This window comes from Asterias amurensis, chromosome 2 (genome assembly GCF_032118995.1).
Source record: "Asterias amurensis chromosome 2, ASM3211899v1".
NCBI classification, from domain to species: Eukaryota; Metazoa; Echinodermata; class Asteroidea; order Forcipulatida; family Asteriidae; genus Asterias; species Asterias amurensis.
The window spans coordinates 18,701,278-18,724,984 of record NC_092649.1 but is presented as its reverse complement, the minus strand read 5'-3'; the positions used below and the strand labels follow the sequence as shown (position 1 = coordinate 18,724,984).

Here is a 23,707-nt window from a genome sequence, read left to right as displayed (position 1 = left end):
GTTTAGTACGAAAATGTACAGTTTGATAGTTTATGATTATAGTGCAAACCAAGTGTAGAAACTATTTGATTATAAGCATTTCCAGACAGAACTGTTCAATTATCATTATGGTATCGGTATGGTTGGTATTGATTTTGTAGATGGCACTGGTTCCGGGTTAAACAGTTTACGACAGACATTAATCGGGATACTCCATCTTCCTACCACCCTACACTGGATGAACCATGATTGAGCTAACCATTTGAACTGATGTGGAATTTTGTCAAGAATGAAGACTGGGTATAGCTTCAAGCTTTTTATCCTCTGAACGGATTCCGTCGAAAGAACAGCTAGCCCGATAATTTTGGAACAATGGTTCTGTATATAAAAACTCTATGCTTGTATATATATATATATTTATCATCGGAAGATGGGAGCAATTTCTTAAGTAATTTTTGTCTTCCATGAGAGTAAAGACACTTTTTGTAGATAGTCAGTAAAAGCCAGGTTGGATTGCAATTTTGTATTTGCTGACATTATACATTTAACATTTGGGAGAATAATTTTCTTCTTCCATAGCCATAAATTTTGGAAAGAAATTTTGCTATTTGAGATTAAGGGAGTTGTTTTATTCTCCAGTTGTGAAAAGAAGTTGGAAAGAAGTTTTGCTATTTGAGATTAAGGGAGTTGTTTTATTCTCCAGTTGTGAAAAAGAAGTTGGGAAGAAATTTTGCTATTGAGATTAAGGGAGTTGTTTTATTCTCCAGTTGTGAAAAAGAAGTTTGAAAGAAGTTTTGCTATTTGAGATTAATGGAGTTGTTTTATTCTCCAGTTGTGAAAAAGAAGTTTGGAAGAAGTTTTGCTATTTGAGATTAAGGGAGTTGTTTTATTCTCCAGTTGTGAAAAAGAAGTTTGGAAGAAACTTTGCTATTTGAGATTAAGGGAGTTGTTTTATTCTCCAGTTGTGAAAAGAAGTTGGAAAGAAATAATTGTTATTTGAGATTAAGGGAGTTGTTTTACACTCCAGTTGTGAGCAGAAGTTGGAATAAGAAGTTTTTCTAAGACGTAATTTAGATTTGAAGTTAAGTGGAGGGTTCTACTAGCCCAAGTTATTATATTGACATTTAAAGAAGTTTGTGGAGTTTGAGAACAGAGTATAGTTTTTCTTTATTGATTTTCATTGAAGATAGTAAGTGAAGTGAAGTTCAGAACGTTTTGAGGTTTGAAGTTTTGATTTAGGTGAAGTAAGGATAGATAAATTATTTTGGTTTAATTTTGGAGGAGATTTTATTTGAATCAAGGAATTGTAATTAGAGCCAAAGAATATTGGACATGTTGATTGATAGTGTTCGATGAGGAATTTCATAATTAAATACTGATGTATATAGTAAATTAGAAGTGCTTCTTTCACTGTTCATTTATTTCATGAGTGCATGGCTTGTTCGTCTTTCTTACATTGGTTGGTTGGAGCCACATCCCGTGGTTATGTGACATTGACAAATTTGAAAACGTTAATAACAAAACTGCTCTGCATTTGTGCACAAATGCAATCATTAGTTATTTTTAATTCACTTTTAGAACAATTTATTCAAACTCACCCTGGAGGGCTCGAGGTTCGTTATAGGCGAGTCGTGGCAACTGTACGATGCTTCCTCCTGCATTGGGAGACAAAAACAACCCATCAAAGTTTGAGCTTAATTTTGTAGAGCTGCTGTAGCACAAATATTATAATTGGCAGCCTATTGCGCCAAAGCACATTGTAAACCATTACATGGTGCTATGTAAAAAGGAGTAGATCACATCATTAAAACTTAGTCAAACTTAAACCGTGCAGGAAATTACTGCACGTTAGAGGGAAGGTACACTATTGGTAACTGTCAAAGATCAGTGTTCTCACTTGGTGTTTCTCAACAAATGCATAAAATGACAAACCTGTGAAAATTTGAGCTCAATTGGTCATCGGAGTTGAGAGAAAATGATGAAAGAAAAAACACCCTTGTTGGATGAATTTGTGTGCTTTCAGATATGAATAAAAGACTTCCAGCTATTTCTACATATGCTACTTCAGCGGGAGCCGTTTCTCACAATGTTTTATACTATCAACAGCTCTCCAATGCTCATTACCAAGTCAGTTTTCAAGTTAATATTTGTTTTGAGTAATTACCAAACATGTACCTTCCCTTTAAAGCGCCTTAAGAGTCACTGGGTGATGGATATGCACGCTATATAAGAGTCCTTATGATAAGAATATGCCTACCAGAATAACGTCAACAAGGTTTATTGTTGTAAAGAGCATTGGGACCTTTGCGTGTTGCGCTACATAAGTACTGTGCTATTATTATTATCATCGATAAATCAATCTTAACAATACACCAAGGTGATTAGGGATCAGTTAAATTAGACTTAAAGGTGTTATGTCTAGATGTCTAGGGTGTAATTCATTGTTTGCTAGGGCTACAGTACAATGGTTGCTATGGTTGTTTGCTAGGGCTTCAGTACATTGGTTGCTATGGGTGTTGTACATTGTTTGCTAGGAGTATAGTTCTTTGCTTGCTAGGGGTATATATAGTACATTGGTTGCTAGGGGTATATGTCATTGGTTGCTATGGATATAGTACATTAGTTGCTTGGAGTGAAGTACATTGGTGCTGTGTTGTATGGCACGTTGCGTTCACACATCTTTGTAGTAAAACTAAGACCTTATAAGACGCCCTCTCAACCAATCAAAAGGCAGAATCCCGCTAAAAGGTTGTTAAAATATCTTAAAGTTTATCAAAGTACTTGAATATTTGGACTCACCGTGTTTGTATAGATATTGTATGCCTTCAACTCGCCTCCATAATTACCAAGCCACAAAAACATCTCAGTGGGCTGCAACAAAATACAAAATACAAATCAGTACAAAAAACCATAGGCCGTGCAAGTCTCGTGGGTGTATTAACATTTTTGTGACCAATTTGGCCCAACATAAATTGGTCCCAGATACATTGTTTCAGCTTTAGCTAAAAAAAAAAAGATCTTGAGAAAATTTTTCAGTTATTGGAAGGTTCTATGCAAAACTAATACTTAGATTTTGCAACTGTAAATACTTATATTAATATTTGGTTTTTACTCATACACCGATGTGTGTTAGCACTGTATACTCAGTACTTTCTTGAATCTTGTGAAAAAATTTCACAGGCACTTACTGAGAAAGTATTGAGTATACAGTCCTAACACACATCGGTGTATGGGTAAAAACCAAAAATTAATATTCTTTATCCCCGATGCAAATTTAAAGACAGTGGACACTATTGGTAATTGTCAAAGACCAGTCTTCTCACTTGGTGTATCTCAACATATGCATAAAATTACAAACCTGTGAAATTTGAGCTCAATTGGTCGTCGAAGTTGCACGGTAATAATGAAAGAAAAATCATCGAAAACTACGTTACTTCAGAGGGAGCCATTTCTCAAAATGTTTCATACTATCAACAGCTCCCCATTACAAGTAAGGTTTTGTGCTAATAATTATTTTGAGTAATTACCAATAGTGTCCACTGCCTTTAACATCTATTGTAAATACTTACATCCACATGTCGGCTAAAACGGCAGCAAGTGAAGCAACTGTCCTCATCAGGGTCACGATAAGTCAGAGATGGATGAAATCTAAGAGAGGAAAACAAAAATTGTTGACATGTTTTAAGCTCCTGAAGCTTAGGGTGCGTTTGATTAGCTTCCCCGAGTCAAACCCGGTCTGCCCCTGGTACGTTCGAATAGCTTGGACGTCATTCCAGGGGCTCACCCAGGTCAGCCCCCTTAGCCTGCTTGTGGAACGGGTCACTTGAGGCTGGCCCGAGGTGCATGACGTCACCAAGAGACGGAGAGGAGAGTGTGATCGTTCGATTAGCTCTTGTCAGGGGCTCACCTGAATGAGCACCGCAGGGACACACCCTTAGTTTCTTACAAATCCAGTAGCCACTTCAATCATGCTTACCAAAACAATACATGTATGTGCTTACAATGCCTGTAAAAGTAGACAGTTTCGTAAGCGCGATATGCCAACCGCTATAAATTTTGCCTCTGGTAAGTTCAGTATTAACGTCTGTGGTGTTTTTGTAGTTTTAAGCCTTTCCGGGGCAACACTGTGGTGTCTTGAAGCTTCTTAGGACGAGTCACTTCCAGTTTGTTGTGTTTGGTTGTGATCCCACTCTGTAAAGAGTCAATCGGTCATGTACAGTGTAGTTGTTTGATTGTGTCAGGTCGTGGTTAAAGGTCCCAATAGCTCGAGATGTTTTTTAGAGTCTGTGTGGAATCTGGAAGAGTCTACTTACCTACTGTAGATAAAATGTCTCGTACATCTTAACCCGTCCACACCACCATGCATTGGTCTGATCTGTACAACAGAAATCATCAACAAATTAGCAAAATTGTTATAATTCTTTAAAACCCTTAAAACCCTCCCATACACTTGTACCACCAACTACCACAAAGTACCTTCAAGGCTATCATTTGAGTGCATGGGCGTCTTCTATTTGTACAGCTGGTATTATCAGGAGACCCCATGGTTTGTGTACTATGGACTTAGAGTTCACAGGCTCCTGTAGCATTTTGTGGCATAGGCCAGTTGGGCAGGAGAGTATACCGATAGTGGCTTATATACTGTGGACTTAGTCTCCCCAGTCTCCTGTGGCGTTTTGTGGCATGGACCAGTAAGTGGGCAGGAGAGTATACCGATAGTGGCTTATATACTGTGGACTTAGTCTCCCCAGTCTCCTGTGGCGTTTTGTGGCATGGACCAGCAAGTGGGCAGGAGAGTATACCGATAGTGGCTTATATACTGTGGACTTAGTCTCCACAGTCTCCTGTGGTATTTTGTGGTATGGACCAGCAGGTGGGCAGGAGAGAATACCGATAGTGGCTTGTATACTGTGGACTTAGTCTCCCCAGTCTCCTGTGGTATTTTGTGGCATGGACCAGCAGGTGGGCAGGAGATTGAACCGATAGTTGGTTTGAATGCTTTTTTTTACAATGAGTGCCAATTATCAAAAGACGCCCATTTTTGTAAATTCTTCGGATGGAAGGCTGAAGACTTCTACAAAGTCTTAGAACTAATGGAAACTGTTAATCTGAAGATTTTTAGATATTTATAAACCATTGGAACAAAAACAAAACTAAATTTGTAGTTGAAACTCACAGCTCTTCTGAAGATTCTTGACGTTGCGTTAATTGGAGCATTCTGACGAAACTTTGGTTCTGGACATTGATGGGGTCTGTTTGGCAACAAATCGTAAACAGTTAACAACTCATACAAATACACAAACTAAGTCTCCCCTTGGTCTTGAGTTTGAAGACCTAAACATCCCATGTGTTGCATTTCAGTGGATTTACAGACTCTCTATACCACACTAAATACAGAATACAGTAGTGGGTCTGGGTCTCCCCTTGGTATAGAGGAAAGCCTTTCCCCCAACTTCCAGACTGACATTATATTTCAGTGGGCACTAATGTAAATCACATTAATACGGTTATTGTGAAATACGCTATATAAGGATTGGTTATTATCGTTATTATTATTATTGTTTACAGACTCTCCAAATCATTACGAGGAAAATAACTTGGATAGTTAGCTAGCGGATTGGGTCTCCCTTTAGTCTACGAATGAAATCCCCTGAACCTCCTGGGCGATAGTTCAAAGTTCAAAGAATTTACATACTCAAAGACCTACAAATGTACTGATAATGTAGTTGGTCCTTTTTTATGTTGAAAATGCTAGCTCCCCCCCCCCCTCAGCAGTCAAGGCTTTAAAGTATTCCAGGACTTTTCTACATCACAACTGACAAAGACTCAGACTTGGTTCTCCTTTGTCTCTCTCTGACTTACTCTAGCAGTGAAAAACTCGGGCAGGCAACGACCGGGTTTCTACAGTGTGCATGTTGCTCCCTGAGGTACTGTGATACTATGATGTCTAATGATGGGGGGCTGGGTACCTGACGCCGTTTGGACTGACCTCCGACCCCACTCCCAAGGAATAAGGCATTCTGGGATACTTTCTCTCGGATGATTCTCTTTTTAACCTGTCATAAATGTTGGAACAAAAATAAATTCCCAAAAATACCAACCCAATAAGATCATTCATTTAGGGAAAACAAATCTCATGTGCAAAAATAACAAACTGGGGTGTAACTTCTACTTCTACTTCTGTACTCAGCAGGATCCATAAAGGCAGAGTCACACATAACGAAAACGATACCGATCACGACACAAAGAGAAACGCATTCTATTGGTCGGATGAGCGTGTGCGTATCCTGCATGGAGCAATTCAACCAATAAAATGCGTTCTCTTTGCGTCGTGATCGTTATCGTTTTCATTATCCCTGCAGTGTGACACGGCCTTTAGTCTGGATGTAATACCGAGGGACTTCTTGTCCATGAGTGGTGGGTATGTACAATGTGCAAGTAAAAACTCATCGCTACGTATGTGCAGCCACTTCTCCCCTAAATGCCTCAACTGAAGGCCTTAAACCCAAATTGACTTTTAATTTTTTCAGTCAGTGGTGCTCAAGGCGCTCTACCATACAGTATTTTCCTGCAAGGAATTTGGGACTACGATTGAATTATGAGACCTACTTCTTATTACCATGTAATAGTTTACAAGGTGCTGTGGCACAATATGCAGCTAATCAAACCAGGAACACTGGGGCCAACCCCTTCTCTTTGCTATTGGTGCAACGGGTTCTCTAATGTGCGTTACACAACACACAGGACCAACGGCTTTACATCCCATCCTAAGTACAAATGCATCATGCTGAAGGACACAGGTGTCTACTCACTCTATTCACACTCCCCGGTGTGGTCGCATTCCTATCCGGGCAGAATGATATCCGTCCGATGTGCTGGGGCGTAGTGGGTGCCGAGTGGGTACCTGGGCTGGGATCCCCAACACCACTACCCTGTGAGCCCAGACAATGATCCTGAGATACGGATACACTGAGTGGGGGAAGGGGTAAGGTGGAGTTGGGTGGGTTGTGGCTTTGGGAGATGTGTGAGATCGGTGGTGGAACCCTCGGGGTGTGGAATGATCGGGGCTGTAAACAAAGAAAAAGATTTATTTCTAATTCAAATAATGCTTAACATTTTAAATGAACGTTATAAAAACTTGCAAAGTCTCTATTCTGTATAGCGCCCTCTCTTGGTTGTTATTGTTTAGTGTTATTGTTTTGTTACAAAATGGCTGTTGTTGAGTTCAGTCACGTACAAATAAAGATAGTTGACTTTTCTGAATTGTTTCCACCACTGTTTAAAACAATTGGTGACGAGGAAGGGATGACCAGCAACTTTGTAAAGTGATTTCACATTTTCTATGGCATTATAAATTTCATTAAGAAGCAGTAATCAGCTAAAAAATTTACAAGCTTAAATTAAATTTCCGAAAATCAAAAACTACGCCCAAAACAATGTCATTTCACAGATGTAGGAAAATAAGTTGTAATGACTAGCTAGTAAAAAATATCTACATGAACTTTCATAGCAACAACATCTTCATCAAAAGCAATGAAGAAAAACAACTTGTGCAATGAAGAAAAACAACTTGTTTATACACAATCCAACAAAACATGGTATTTAGTCAGTGCTTTAGTGTGACAAAATTCAAGATTTCTATGAAACTATTAAACATCATTTACCATTGGACAAACTTCATTTACTATTGGACGAACTTTATTTACTATTGGACAAACTTTTACAAAATAAAAAATAAAAACTACTGTCAAAACTAAACAAAGCAAAGCAATCTTCTGAATAGTAAAAAGTTTATTAATTTGATTTGAAAAAAACCCCAACTTTTTTGTATCATATACATATATGGGACTTATTATTATAAAAGCCAATTATGCTACATGTTACAGGGGACGTACCATTATTGAAGCGGGTGTTAGTAAGGTACCAGCGGCGTGAGGGGAAAGGCCAGGGGTCAGTAAACTTGTTGATATCTTTGGTATCCTAGCCTCTCTCTGTAAGACGCTTGCTGTTTCATTCAAACCTGTGAACAAGATATAACGTTTTAATAGATGTTAAATTTGCATTGGGGATAAAGAATATTCAGTTTGGTTTAAAGGCAGTGGACGCTGTTGGGAACTACTCAAAATAATTGTTAGCATAAAAACTTACTTGTTAACGATCAATGGAGAGCTGTTGATAGTATAGATTATTGTGACAAACGGCTCCCTCTGAAGTAATGTAGTTTTCGAGAAAGAAGTAATTTCCCACTAAATTATTTGAATTTGATTTTGAGACCTCACAATTAGATTTTGGGGTCCTGAAGTCAAGCATCTTAAAGCACACAACTTCGTGTGACAAGGGTGCTTACTCTTTCAATACTGTCTCACAACTTCGACGACCAATTAAGCTCAAATTTTCTCAGGTTTGTTATTTTATGCATATGTTGAGATACACCAAGTGAGAAGACTGGTCTTTGACAATTATCAGAAGTGTCCAGTGTCTTTAAGTGTTTGTTATACAGTTATTGACTCCTTGGCAATGACAATGTTGGTCGGCAGTTAAGTTTACGTGTATTAACGCCATGTCTCCTAAAATGCGCACTTCACTGCAAAACGCACAGCATAGAGTTATACATGTATATAAAAACGCACAGTGAAATTGCATACCACTATGGCACATTCAAGATTTTTCTGATGATGGCCTCAGGTGAATTTGGTAATTAAAAAGTATATTTATCCCGAGGAAAAGAGTCATCATCTTAGTTTTATTCTTACATATTTTTTGCCAAGTTGACGTGACACCTGCAAATTCCGAGTGTAAAACAATACTATAAACTCACCTTGCGATACTAGGTGACTATGGATAAGCTGCAGCAGTTCTTTTTGTGAGTACGATATCTTAGTTTGAGCAACAATACTAGCTTTATGAAGCTTGGAAAGTGTTGCATCACCGCTGAGCGACATTGGCTTGCCCGTCACTTTCTCTGTAGGAAAGAAAATACGATTGTCAGCTTCTATATATACACCATTATACAAATATACATGTTATTCCTCGGTAACAAACTGTGAAGTTTATTACGCATGTACCATGGGTAAGTGATGTTCACCGGTGTACATTACCTTGATTGTTCCCACTGTTGGTCGATTTGGTAATAAATCTGCCAGGACTACTACTTTTTATTAGCAGATCTATGGGACTTCTTGTTAAGTGCATATTTAACTTGCTGGAACAGACTATTTTCAATACCACTGGATTCAAGCACATTTCCTTTGACAATGGTTCCCAGCATACTTGGTGCCACACACAACTTTAAGAAAAGCTGAACTGGGTAACTTACCGATGAGCTCGGAGGCATACTTGCAGAATTTCAAATGCTCCGACTGTTTATCTTGTAGTACAGGCTCCCTCATGAGTACTGTCCAAACAAAATAGTTTGTATTTATTGACAAATAAGTGTAATAAATATCTATCGTTGTCGTAGTCCACCAAGAGTCACAACGGACTCATTTTGACCCTTTTGATAATGGAGTTCCATCACCGCCTGTCCATAACTGACCGACCGACCAAGCCCTTAAGGTCCTTTATTCCATCGGTCCTGTGGAATTGCTGTCCAACACATGAACTGCTTCCTTCTACAATTCCTTCATAACATACCAATTCAAATTTATAAGGTGCTATTCCATCAAGATCATAGTGCACAATAATAATCTTATCTTCGGAAGTGTCGTGGCCGAGCGGTTAAGAGCACCGAATCCAAACTCTGGTGTTTCTGATCAGCAGAGTGTGGGTTCGAATCCCCAGCCGTGACACTGTGTCCTTGAGCAAGACACTTAACCATTGCTTCGTCCTTCGGATGGGACGTAAAGCCGTTGGTCCCATGTGTTGTGTAACGCATGTAAAAGAACCCAGTGCACTTATCGAAAAGAGAAGGGGTTTGCCCTGGTGTTCCTGGTTGTGGCTGCTTAATGCGCCGTAGCACCTTGTAAACCCTTATAAGGTGCTAAATAATTGGGTCTCTGAATTCATCACTGCAATAACCTATCTTTATGAAAGTTTGTATATACTCAGCTTTTGAGTACCTTGTTTGGTAGATACGTGCGCTATATAAGACTTCGATAATATTATTATTATTATTATTATCTCTTCTTCATTCCCAATCAATTTTCCAACATAAACTTTGATTTCTGCTCTTTCCATGAAATTCTCATCATCTTCCACAGGCCTGGAGTTACACGCAGGCAAAAGAGGCCATGGCCCGTGTTGCCCCTGGTCTTGGCCTTGGTGCCCCTTTAAAAGTCCCCTATAGACTTAAAAGGTCCTTGCCCTCTCAAATTTGAAATTCCAGGCCTCCCTGCAACAACATCTATACATTGTGTCAAATATTAAGTAGGATCGCCAAAGACAAATGAGAATTCCTAAAGTTTGATGATCAATTTGCGCACCAGAAGTTTTGTAAATTAGTACGAAGAGAATTTGAGATTGTACCTTGGAGCTGTCCGCTAGAGAACAGCGGCAATTTACTGACGATCTGGCGAACAACTTCACTCTTGGCGAGTCCACAAAGGGCTTTACAGCTCAACGCACGAATAGAGTCTGCCTCGGTGATCGGAATCTTGATGGTCAATAGGCTTAATAGTGTCTGGAAATAGGGGCAATATACATGTGATACTGACTGGCAAAATGGGCAATGTTTATGTGATATTGACTGGCAGAAAGGGCAGAGTGATATTGACTGACTATACAAAGGCAAATGTGCCAGAGTCTGTAAAAACAGAGAGGGCTTTACAGCTCAATGCACAGATAGAGTTTGCCTCGGTGATCAGAATCTTGATGGTCAATAGACTTAATAATGTCGGGAGATAAGGGCAGTATACTTGTGATATTGACTTGCAAAAAGGGCAATGTAAATGTGATACTGACAAGAAACAGGGAAATATACATGTCATTATGGCTAGTAGCAAAACTTACAAAATACATGTTATATTGACTGGCAGTATTGGCAATGTCTTTGTGATATTGAATAGCGAAAACGGGCAATATACATGTACATGTGATATTGACTGGCAATAAGGGCAATGCGATTTTGACCATCTACAAGGGCATTAGTGTAAGGGTTTGTAAAAAGGTAACAATGGCCACAAACAGAACTCAAGCTTAGTTCCTCAATAACAGATAAATCATTTTTAGACCAAGTCAAGAATTGAAGTAATTTTCTAATTTACGCAGAGGTCATTAATGGCCTCTTGACCTATGACCTACCCTAATGCCATTGTTACTCCTAACACAGTCCCACATCTTCTCGATGACATCATAACTTGACCGTACTGTACCACGGTTCCTTCTGGATCCTCCCTCTGCAAACCGGCTGACCGTCACACCAAGCTTTAAAAAAATAAAACATTTTCATTTGGCAAAAGAAGACGAGCAGAGTACATGTTTAAAGATGTTAAATTTGCTTTGGGGATAAAGAATATTCAGTTTGGTTTTTACCCATATGCACCGACGTATGTTGGGACTGTGTACTCAGTACTAGAGTATACTGTTCGCAACGTTGAGACCAAACCCACTCTTTCCATCACTGCAATAACCTATCTTTCTGAAAGTTAGTATACACTCAGCCTCTCGAGTACCTTGTTTGGTAGATACTTGCGCTAGATATGAGACTTCGATATTATATTATTAGTATTATTACCCATAGAACACTCTGATCCCCCTCCCCCATTATAGAATGGTCTAACCTCAGAGCAATATGACCCCCATGGACTAACCTTTGAGCATGGACCACATACACAATTGATGATAACTTGTAAGGCTGCCTTCTGGACCTCTGCGTCTTGCAATATGTCCCCCTCTGCCATACCATTGATGATGCTGTCATAGAGGTCAAAGGTCAAGTTGTTGATAAATCCATGAATGAAATATAAACTGTTCCCTGTTTCAATAGCCTGAACATCTGACACCACACTTCCAGGCTCATGAATTACGCCAGAGATTGGCCTTGAAACTGCGTCAAGATTCTGACAGTCATTCTGCAGTCATATTGTACGTGAACATCTATTAATATAGTTTACCCCTGCAAGGTTGCGCTCAGAATTTATTTCCATGGAAAATTCCTACAGTAATAATTACAACAGGTACATATTTATATAGCACCTTTACAAACAGATCCCAGCAGAATAAGATGAGAAACAAAATACAGGGGTTAGGAGAAGAAACAAAATTTTTTGGTATTTGAAAATAAATCCCCCCAAAGTTTCAAACCAAGTCTGACCTCATTCCAATGGACGCAACATTGTCAGCGACCTGCACCTCTTCACATAGCTGTAGTTGGCCTCTGGTAGTCACGGTGATAGTTGCCAGGACGTCCAGAGCAGCACCGATGGCATCAGCCCTGCAACAAATAAAACACAATTGGATAGGTTAATTGTCAAATTATTAGTCAAATTATATATGTACATCGCTAGAATACAGGAGTTGGGTTATAGGAGACTATTTCGTTTACTATTTCAGGCAGTTCAAACCACTTGACACTTTTTTTCTTAAATATTTCCATGCCCTCACCATCTTTTGTTCTACCTACTTGCCCCGCCCTCCCCAGCTTGTGCTCTCATGCCCAACGCATCAACTTGCACCCCTCAGCCAACTTTCCAACTTAAACCCCTCCCCAAACTTGTACCCTCACATCCCAACTTGTACCCCTACCCTACACATCCCAACTTGTACCCCACATCCCAACTTTCACCTCCCACATCCAAACTTGCCCCTTCACATACCAACTTGTAGCCCGTGTACCCCCACATTCCAACTTGCCCAATTTGTACCCCCACATCTCAATTTGTACCCCCACATCCCAACCTGCACCCTCACATCCCAACTGGCACCCTCACATCCCAACTTGCACCCTCACATCCCAATTTGTACCCCCACATCTCAATTTGTACCCCCACATCCCAACCCGCACCCCCACATCCCAACCTGCACCCTCACATCCCAACTGGCACCCCAGCATCCCAACTTGCACCCCCACATCCCAACTTGCACCCTCACATCCCAACTTGCACCCTCACATTTCAACTTGCACCCCCACATCCCAACTTGCACCCTCACATTTCAACTTGTACTCTCACATCCGGTAAACCCCCACATCCCAACTTGCACCCTCACATCCCAACTTGCACCCTCACATCCCAACTTGTACCCTCACATCCCAACTTGTACCCTAACATCCAAACCTGACCTCCAATTTGTACCCAATCCCAAACTGTACCCCCACATCCCAAATTGTACCCTCACATCCCAGTTTGTACCCCAACTTCCAAACCGGACCTCCAATTTGTCATCCATCCCAACTTGTAGCCCGACACATCCCAACTGGCACCCTCACATCCCAACCTGTACCCCTACACCCCATGTACCCCACACACATCAACTTGTACCCACCACATCCCAACTTCAACCTCCCACACATAAACTTATACCCCCCACATACCCAATTGCACCCGTCACACCCTAACCTATACCCCATCCCAAGCTTTAACCCCATCCTACAATCCTTAAAACTTGCAGATCTGACTGGCTTACTTTCCACTGTAGTTCTTCCAATCATTGGCCATGGCAATGATCTGCATCATCAGCTTGGCTCCATCCATCTTGATGAATGCGTTCACTGGTTTCCAGTACATGTTGGGCGGTGCTTCCTCTAGCATTGTCTCCATGTGCTCACTGGTACTCTCTGTAGTGACCGTGATGGCCTATGGGTAGAAATCAACTTATAACCAATGGGAAATAGATGAATTTTCAATTAATTCTTTTATGGGTGCGTTCAATTAGCTTTCGTGTCGACCTCCCGGTGCTCACTCGGGTGAGCCCCTGACAAGAGCTAATCAAACGATCACACTCACACTCTCGAGGTGACGCCATGCACCTCGGGCCAGCCCCAAGTGACCCGTTCCACAAACAGGGCACTGGGGGCTGACCCGGGTGAGCCCCTGGAATGACGTCAAAGCTATTCGAACAAACCGGGGGGCAGGCTGGGGTCGACCCAGGGAAGCTAATCGAACGCACCCATTATTAAAGAATGACTTGAAAAGTCTCTTTTATTATGCCACTACCGTTATGTCAAACAACTGTTATTTTATTTTGAAAATATATATGGTAGACTTGCTACTTGAGAATTGATGATCTGACTGCAAATTTATCAAAACAAAACACTGTCTTTATATAGCACTTTATCTTTACCTGACTGGCATTTTAAAGCACTAGTTATTTTTTTTAAAGGTGGAGCTATAGACTGTGCAAGTCTCGCACATAGCGAAAACGAGAACTTAATTTGAAAAAAAGTATATTTTTGTACAAAACCAAATTGTATTGAAATTGTTATTTGTTAAAAAATTCTTAAAGGTTATTATTTTTAACGTACTTTTTGTATAATTATTATTTTAATTCGTGTACATAATAATTGTTTTGTTTAAATTAACGTAAAAATTAAACATTTATCGGGACGAGGATCGCTGTTCGACATCAACCTGGATGTTTTTTCTAATACACTCCGTTTGTGAATCACGTCCAATTGGTGCGATCATCACATAGATTCAGCGATAATGGGAACGTCAATTGGGTAATATTCTTAATTGTTCAGAGTAAACCGGAAACTGGAGGTCAAGTTTTTTTCTTTAGTTTTCTTCGTTAATTTGTTGAATTGATTTTACTTTTCTGTTTTTAATCACTTATTTTTACATTCCCAAGAACATATTCACTTTTTAGAGTCATAACTTATGTTAAACTAAAATTATCGACAGAACAAAATCTCCCCAACGTAAAACTCCATTAGGTTGGGACCACAATGGTCCCGGAAGTTCAATTTCTCGCGAGACTTGCACAGTCTATTTCCAAATTATGACCACATTTATATAAAACCTTGTATGAGTTAACTAGATGATTGAGTGCAATCTCCAACCAACAATACAGTGAAAAACACCTTCTCTCAACGATTAGTGTGCTGAGTTATTTTACGTGGAGTACACAACACACGCACTTATAGTTTAACATCCCACCCGAAGGATGAAGCAGTAGTGGTCAATTGTCTTGCCTAAAGACACAAGTGTCAAGACCAGAACTCGAATCCGCACTCTGCTGATCAGAAACACCAGAGCTCGAGACCGGTGCTCTTATCTGCTCGACCACAACACGCCATAGTCAAGTTCAAGGATCAGTGGTTGTTCAGTGACGTACGTAGGGCATTCACACAAGGGTTCAAGTGCAAATGACTCTTGTCATGTCACCTCAGGGCGACCGACAATTTAAGGTGTGTAATATTTTTGTTATAACTGGTCCACACTGTGCTGTGCTATGAAAACGGCTGTTGGTAACCATTGATGCGACCAGGCCCAATGGGTTGGTTCCAAATAGTCAACTAGCGTAGTCCAACTAGACAGAGTTTGAGCAAGGCTAGTCAAACTATGGTCAACCATAGTCCTTGCGCGAACCTGGCCCATGTTTTACAAAAGATTCCCCCAAACCGCGTTTGAACAAACCTTGTACGGAGGAATGGCGTCTGGAGGAACAAAGCCTTGGTTCTTGGAGTATGCTCTCTTGATACTGTCCACTCTGATGGCCAGGTGGGTCTCAAAGTACTTCTTAAGTGTCATACAGGTATGCTTGACTGTCTGGCGGCTGGTGTATAGATCGTCATCATTCAGAAAGTGTCCTTGGTCTTCGAGATTCAGGATGTTTAATGTACTTGTCTGGTGTAGGAGAGATAATTGAGGAAAGTCAAGTACTGCATTGGAAATTGAGCTTAAACCATTCTTCTGGCTGATCATTCAATATCATCAACTGTGTAAAATCAAGTACTGCATTGGTCTTAACCCTCCTACTATCTGAACATTCAATATCATCAACTGTGTAAAGTCAAGTATTGCATTGTGTCTTAACCCTCCTACTATCTGACCATTCAACATCATCATCTGTAGGAAGTCAAGTACTGCATTGTCCTCTAACCCTTCTACTATCTGACCTTTCAATGTAATCAACTGTCACCAGCATGCAATTTATGATATCATGTGGTGAATGCATCTACATGGTAAATAGTCTAATGTACTCGTCTGGTGTGTAGGAGAGATAACTACGGAAACTCAAGTACCGCATTACACCTTAACCCTCCTACTATCTGACTGTTTAATATAATCACTTTTGGTTCAACTGGTGTGTTAGCACTGTATTCTCACTACTTTTCCGAATCGGGTGGGATTCGAACCCACGACCTTTGCAATTCTAGAGCAGTATCTTACCGTATTGAAGAGTTTACGGATGCCATCCTGCTGATCGAAGTGCTCCAAGACGGTCCAGAAACTAAAGGCCATGGTGAAAAACATTGTTGCATGACTCCTGCCGGATTCATGGGAGCACTCTAGCAACCACAGGGCATACCTAAGGATGAACAATAAAGAGACAGGTTAGCGACTTAGATGTTGATTAAAACATCCCTCTTCAAGAAAAGTAAAACTTCTTCCCCAACATAAATTATTTTCACAACCCTCTCTAGAGTGTGTGTTGTTACACAACCAGGGGTGGATTTCACAAAGAAATTAGGACTAGCCTTACTTAGGACTGGTCCTAGGAGCTATTCAAAAATTAATGCTAGTCCTAAGTTAGGATGAGTAAGTTGTCCTTACTCGAGATACGACTAGTCTTCACAGAATTCAAACCCTGCTCTTATCAAATCTAACACAACTCATGAGAGATATTACCATGTTGCTACCACAAACCTCTGTAGATTGTGAGTTGTTACACCACCAGCTCTTGTCAAAGCCATCACAACTCAAAAGATAAAGAAAAAAATGCCATCACTCACCGGACAAGTTCTCTGACGTCTTGCGGAGGCAGCAAACAAATTCTTTCCATGGTATCAGCGTTGTAGGCCAAGTAGTACAGGCACAGGGACACCCCGGTGGCAGGGATGGACGGACGATGGACCTTCAATAACTGTTGAACACCGCCTCGTTCAACGAACTCAGCGGCAAACTTCTTATGGCATATCAATGAGGATAGGTACTGGTAAACAAACGCAAATAAACAAACGCAAGTAAACCAACGGTAAAGAATTGTTCGAATTTCACTATCAAACTGTGACATGGATTTATAAGACTTTGTGATCACTGTTGCCTTCAAGACAAACAAACTATTTGTATACAGGTTCCGAGTCCCAGCCGTGACACTTGTGTCCTCAAGCAAGACACTTAACCATTGCTTTGTCCTTCGGATGGGACATAAAGACATTGGTTCAGTGTGTTGTGTAGCGCACGTAAAAGAACCCAGAGGTTCGCCTCGGTGTTCCTAGCTGTGGCTGCTGAATGCGCTAACACCTTGCAAGCCCTTATAAGGTGCTAAATAATTGGGTCTAAAAAATTCATAACTTCAATACCCTATCTTTTGTGTAAAAATGTATATACTAAGCGCCTCAAGTACCTTGTTGGTAGATGTGCGCTATATAAGACTTTGATATTATATTATTTAATAAATTATTTTGTTCTGTGTGTTTATATATTTTTATAAATTATGTTTTACTGGATTGTTTTGTACCAATTGTCTTGTATTGACACAAGTGAATTCGACATCATCCACCCAAACTATTTCAGAGCCCGTATCTTACTTTTGCAAATAATTTCGAAAAATGTTTGCTTTCAAAATCAGTTTATCAGCCGGAATAATCACCTTTAAACCGTCGAAGGTCAACCTGGCATCGTTAGACTTGCTCAAGTCAATGTAGTGCATCACTAAATCCATAGCTCCATTCTCGAACATCGTACCCAGCAGCTAAAACAGGGAAATTGGATCAACAATGAAACTACTTCCTGTCACAATCTTTAACTATTTTAAGAAATACTGAAATAGCAGAGTGGGAATGAATTTGCTTCAGCGACTAGTGCGACTAGCATCTTAGTCGCGACTACTGATTGCTTAGTTGAGTCGCGACTACTATTTTTGAGCTACTCAGGTAATCTTGCTGCAACGACTACAACAAGAAAAAAGCCGAATGTTTCACTCACGACCTTTCAAAACAACATGTTTTACTACCAAACACAATCAGACATCTGTGAAACAACCCTTCAATCCTTTAGCATGAATTCTATTATATATTGCGCCTGTGGCAAATAATATGCCGCGATGCATCATGGGAGTTTGTGGCTACTAGTGTTGAAGTCACGACTATTTGAGGTGCAACTAGCAGCGAGTAGTAAATTCCACTATTCGCCCAGGTTTAGGAAAGAGAACAGTAAAAAGGCTACAGGTCAAAGGTTAAGGTCATGGGTTAAGACTTCCTCATCCTTCTTGAGTAACACTTCACTTACTTCCTGGTACTCTGCCAAAGGCGTCAGATATTGCAGAATAAATCTCTGCTGCATTACAGGAGTCATTGGGTACATACAGTGGGTACCGATGATGAAGTAAGAAAGTTCAGACCAGCTGCTGTTGCTCTCTTCAGGATGACTCAAACCCTTCATGGGGTTCTTCTTGGACTTGGCCTTCCTGGAGCCTGGGGCGGATGTCTTTTTGGTTTTGCCACTCTTCTTGGGAAGGGCAGCCTTATCTCCTTTGCCGCTACTCCGCCGGATTCTTGTGCTTATTGATGTTCCTGAGGTGAGATGGTCTTTGAAGTTTGACAATGTGGACAGTGTGCTTGAGGACGGCATCAACTTGGGGTCTGTAATATCGGCTGAAGTCTGTCTGGCTGTGATATTTTGGTTGGAAGATGAAGTTCCTGAGATGAGAGTGTCGTTGGTTTTTGACGATGCGGGCGACACTTTGTGATCTTCTGAGGGACCAGGAGATGGGTCGGCAAACCCGTTACTGCATGTTGCATCATTCGTAGGGACGCATGAGGAATCCATTGCTTGACTCTCTGCGATGAAGTCATCTGCTCCAGAGCGTCTCTCCGCAGGCTCTTCCTGGGTGAGGTCGGGGCTGTTGTCCCCACTCCCATTCAAGCATTCAAACGGTCGATCGTCTTTGGAGCTCTCGGAGCGACCTGACGAGTTGTCGTCCTCCATGGACTGCTTCATCAGAGAGTGGAGACGACCCATCATTACCGTCACCTGCAAACAAAACATTCCACTTACAGCATTACTAATAATAATAGTAATAACGCCCTCATAGGTCTGAGCACGCACAATACTATGTAAAATGGACCGTCTAAATGTCTCCCATTTATATCCACTCAATCATTGAAAATGAAAAACAAAACATTGGGGGCTAGGAGAGAAAACTTAATAGATTAAGGAGAGGAGGTTTCCTAAAAGCCAGCTTGTTGGGAGCCCCCCCCCCCCAATGTGTGTACATACATACATATCTATGAGAAAGAACAATGCAAGAACAGACTGCTGCACCTGCACCTAACACCTGTTGCCTAAGCCAACCCTTGCGCTCACACACAGTGCGTACATCTTCAATCATTTGAAGGCTGCACTTTTATTTAGCCGCTCCAAGACTGTGGAACCATCTTTCCATCACCTTACACACCTCAAATTCTCTGCCTATTTTCAAGAAAGCACTTAAAAAACAACTATTTCTTTGGTTTCTGTTAATTGCTTTTTTTTTGTCATTTGTTGTATTATTTGCATTGCTGTTGTATGTCTAAAGCGCTGTGGTCTAAATGAAATGGCGCTATGTAAAAGCCCATTGTATTGTATAAGAAGAAGAAAAAATAATTGAAGGCACACAAACAAGTTTCCATCTTACCATTGAGGTATTTTCCTCACGTAGGTTGCCGGCTATTTCCTGAACCTCTATGGCGTTGGCTAGGAGGCCAGTAGCGTAAGACTGAAGAGGTTCCTCAGAATGCATCACCCACTGGACTAACTTACTCACTAGCTGATCCTGTTGGATTACAATGATACAAATAAAAATAATCTTGATAATACTAACAATAACGAGTTTTTATATAGCAATTTTCACATCTGAAGGGCATCTGTGTTTTAATGAGCTCATGATGCTTCATCAGCCCAGAACTTCCACTCTTTGTGGCAATAGGTCCTTTTCTGTAGAATCAGAATTTATTGAATGTTCGGGAGACTTCTCAGTTCTGAAAAGAACTGTCCTACTTTTTAAATACTACCCAGGTGGAAGATATAGAAAATTGGCTGGGACTACTACTTTAGCTTATAGGATCGTAATTAACTGTACTACCGCGGATTCAGTTCTTGAATTAGTCTGATATTTAGAGAGGCGTATTGTCAGGTGAGGGGAAACTTGATGTTGATCGAGGGGCTGGTTACAATGCAAGTTGCTCTTACCGATTCTTCAAAGATAATTGAAGTCTCAAGACCAGGGAGAACATCTAGGAGCAGACGGCAGCCGACAACGTTGGTGTCGAAGTCTCGTGATAGCGTTACGAAATCACTCACAAGCTGTGTGTGCAAACAAAAATTGAGATAAGTTGACAATAAACAGTGATGTTTTATTTAGAATTTTCCCAAAGGCACTGACCGTTTCAAAATTAGACTGAAATTTTGGTTTTTTATTTGATTGAAATAGTCACAAGGAAAGTACAACTGTGACTAAGTTTAGCAGTTTCAGCTATGACTGAGGTCAAGTGGACTGAGGTCAAGTGGCCTTTTAGCAGCTGCGTAAAGTTTTGTGAAATCGGCTGCAAGGTTTGTATCTCAAAATGTCTACTGGACCAACATTGTTTGTATGGATTTGTGTAGACCTCATGTCGTCCCATGTCTTAAAATGGAAACATTGGTGGAACACAAAAAAAAACCTTTTCCCCTTGATAACACTTTATTGCTCTTTAGTCAAATATACCTTACCGGAGAAATAAAATAAAATAGTTCAAAAAACATACTGGGAAAATCATTACACGTGTTAAACTGAGTTACACTGTTAAAGTAGGTTATACACAAAGCTTTAAATGCGGCACACATGAGGGGCCAATGAGCAGCCTCCTTTTGACATCTACATGTAGCCGAGGGCGCTCTGCTACAGTGATGTCTTGCGCACATGATCCAATGATCTATAGTGCAGACATGCATCTTTCTAATTGCAGAGAAAAAAGGAAATGGACGATCAAACTTACATTTTGTACAATAATTTTCAGTTTTCTATGGCACTGTTTTGAAAAGAAAGATTCAGCTGAGAAAGTTGCATGCCTGATAGTGTTCAATAGTTGCCCGTAGCAACCTAAACAACAACAACAACAAACCTGATTCATAAAGTCATCTTTGTTAAACAACACAGTCATCAGGTGACCCAAGTCACATTCGGGATCAACACGGGCTGGATGGCGGTCATCAAACGGATCCTGATCAAGCTTCATGTAGTTTTCTGTTTCCTTCTCAATAATCTCACACATCCTAAAGGAAAAAGGGTGAAGAGAAAGAACGTTTATGATTATCATCACAACTTAGAAAGATTTAATAGATGGAAACTGCATCGGGGATAAAGAATGTTAATTTCATTTACACTGATGAGTGCTATTACTGTATACTCAGTACTTTCCCTTAGCTGTATAAAAAAAAATCACAGGCATAATTACTCAGCTAAATATAGGATTTGAACTGCCTCTAGCTACTGGGCAATCTTGGTGGTCTAGTAGGTCTAGTTGGTAAGACACCAATTGCAAATGTTGTGGGTTCGAATCCCAACCAAGTAATATGCCTCTGAGACAAGTGTCCCAGTTCCCGAACCCATACTCTGCTGAACAGAATCACAAGAGCTGGAGTCCAATGCTCTTTTCCGCTCGGCCACGACACCATTGGACCTACCTGGTGACTATGGCTATGTTGGCTGCCGAAGAGCCTCTCCCTCGATTCCATTTCTCAAGCAGGGAATTAAATTCCTTCCTCGGATCTTCGGTCTTCTCCTCCATCATGTCCTCCTTGCTATTTCAAGGGGGAAAAAATAAGAATTTGTTTTACTTGTTATATATCTCACCGTCACAGACAGGAAACATTTATAAATTTCATATGGACTTCTGCTTCTGCTTCTGCTTAAAGACACTGGACACCTTTGGTAATTTTCAAAGACTAGTCTTTCCACTTGGAGTATCTCAACATATGCATAAAAAAAAAATGGAAAATTTGAGCTCAATCAGTTGTCAAATTTACTAGATAATAATGAAAGAAAAAACATCCTTGTCACACAAAGTTGTGTGCTTTCAGATGCTTGATAAGTAATTTGTGACTGGGTGGGCACGAGTTTGAATGTCCTTGATGTTTAGTTTTAATAGCAAAGCTAGCTTAAATAATATGCTTCCTTAGTTGATGCTGGTTAAAAGTCCCACACTGGAATTGTACAAGGTATGAGAGAGAATTTGTAGCAGTCCTTTTTTGGTGTGAAATAGGAATTTGGTCCAAAATGGCTCCAAGTTTTGGAAAAATCCTGTGATGAACCTACGTTTGAAAAAAATAATTATCAGCTACACTGAAAGTACATCCAACATTTTCAATTACTTGCTCAAGATAAGAATGCTTATATCTTCAAAAACAATCTTAAGCCTCATTGCATGCATATATTGAGCTCAAAATACACGTGTTAAAAGTCTTGTTTTGTTTGACTTAGATTTGTTTAATGTTTTGTTGTATTGTGTTGCTTTGTTCCCTTTTATTGTATTATCTTAATTACCCTTACTTCGTGAGAGCCTTTTATAATTTCTAGAAGAAAATTACCCTAAACTGGCAATGTAAACTATCATCATTGTTCTTGTTTGTTATTATTATCGCTTAGCAATCTTGTGAAACTTTTTTAAAGTCACCAATTTGTAAAAGGACCAGGGGTGGATTTCACAATAGATTTATTAACACTAGTTTTATCTTGAGTTAGGATGAGTTACTTGCCCTAACTTAGGCATAGCTTTAAGTTCTTAATATCCCAGTCCTAGGGCCCTCTGTGTGTCTATTAGAACTAATGTTCTGGTAGTATGGCTGATTTGTATTTTTAGTTGTAAACAACCACGCAAAATGCGTATCAAACTTTAAAACTTGCAAAACAGTTATAAATTTATCCATACAACAAAAGCTCAGTTTTAAAAACAACTTAGGGGCAGAAATGGGACTCTGTAATTTTTGTCTGCTAACCATATGTATCATGGCGCCATACGGAAACTTTTCCTGTGGTTATATGTTTGATTGACTTTTAAATTTGAAGACATGACCAAACATACTGCATGTTGTATAGGCTATACATACAGCCTGTCCTCTATTATAAGTAAAAAATAAAGACGACTGCTAACAAACTACCCCAAACTACCCCAAAGTAAACCAGTGGACCAAACCAGTCAAGGGATAACTTTCAGTATGGCGCCACCACCTTTTCACTCATTTCATTATTACAAAAAGGGATATCTCATTGAGGTAAATTAGATACTATATTATTTCATATCGAATGAAAAAGCACAATTGACTGAGGCATTTATACAACACAAAACTAAATGATCGTCCAAGTTATTGTTGATGTTGCAATCATGTGTCAATTAATGAACACCGCCCTCTCGTGACATACCCAAATATTTCTTTACAAACCTGTCCAAAAGTCAAACACAACAACGATCGCGTAATTTTAAAAATTAGTTACGATCTATAATTTATTTTAAGTATATCATGCCATCGAAACTTACAGGAAGGCGATAATTACCCATAAAATTCCAAAATAGCGTGTCAGCCGCGTGTTTGTGTACACACACCGATCGGACGTCGATCAAAGTTGAGTGTGATCTCCAGTCGTCACAACACAATTTCTAACGGTTACTGTC

The 23,707-nt window shown here is 40.0% G+C and overlaps 1 protein-coding gene across 2 annotated transcripts in view; it reads right to left on the bottom strand.

The window, feature by feature from the left end:
- Nucleotides 1–23,651, bottom strand: part of LOC139951496 (DDB1- and CUL4-associated factor 1-like) — a 39,547-nt gene extending 15,896 nt beyond the window's left edge. The window contains exons 1-25 of one of the 2 annotated variants that reach the window (XM_071950425.1): nucleotides 23,590–23,651; nucleotides 21,723–21,839; nucleotides 21,161–21,311; nucleotides 20,250–20,363; nucleotides 19,696–19,833; nucleotides 18,309–19,052; nucleotides 17,671–17,772; nucleotides 16,811–17,010; nucleotides 16,248–16,386; nucleotides 15,492–15,701; nucleotides 13,540–13,709; nucleotides 12,230–12,349; nucleotides 11,727–11,829; nucleotides 11,218–11,340; nucleotides 10,444–10,597; nucleotides 9,296–9,373; nucleotides 8,798–8,941; nucleotides 7,875–7,999; nucleotides 6,792–7,046; nucleotides 5,842–6,035; nucleotides 5,156–5,231; nucleotides 4,293–4,354; nucleotides 3,549–3,627; nucleotides 2,779–2,850; nucleotides 1,578–1,634 (exon numbers count right to left, since the gene is read on the bottom strand). In XM_071950425.1, the coding sequence (XP_071806526.1) occupies nucleotides 1,578–1,634; nucleotides 2,779–2,850; nucleotides 3,549–3,627; nucleotides 4,293–4,354; nucleotides 5,156–5,231; nucleotides 5,842–6,035; nucleotides 6,792–7,046; nucleotides 7,875–7,999; nucleotides 8,798–8,941; nucleotides 9,296–9,373; nucleotides 10,444–10,597; nucleotides 11,218–11,340; nucleotides 11,727–11,829; nucleotides 12,230–12,349; nucleotides 13,540–13,709; nucleotides 15,492–15,701; nucleotides 16,248–16,386; nucleotides 16,811–17,010; nucleotides 17,671–17,772; nucleotides 18,309–19,052; nucleotides 19,696–19,833; nucleotides 20,250–20,363; nucleotides 21,161–21,311; nucleotides 21,723–21,829 (3,717 nt within the window). In that variant the 5' untranslated portion in view covers nucleotides 21,830–21,839; nucleotides 23,590–23,651. Of the gene's footprint in view, nucleotides 1–1,577; nucleotides 1,635–2,778; nucleotides 2,851–3,548; nucleotides 3,628–4,292; nucleotides 4,355–5,155; nucleotides 5,232–5,841; nucleotides 6,036–6,791; nucleotides 7,047–7,874; nucleotides 8,000–8,797; nucleotides 8,942–9,295; nucleotides 9,374–10,443; nucleotides 10,598–11,217; nucleotides 11,341–11,726; nucleotides 11,830–12,229; nucleotides 12,350–13,539; nucleotides 13,710–15,491; nucleotides 15,702–16,247; nucleotides 16,387–16,810; nucleotides 17,011–17,670; nucleotides 17,773–18,308; nucleotides 19,053–19,695; nucleotides 19,834–20,249; nucleotides 20,364–21,160; nucleotides 21,312–21,722; nucleotides 21,840–23,572 lie in introns of both variants that reach the window. The other variant, XM_071950433.1, reaches the window with a different exon arrangement.
- Nucleotides 23,652–23,707: the final 56 nt, after the last annotated feature.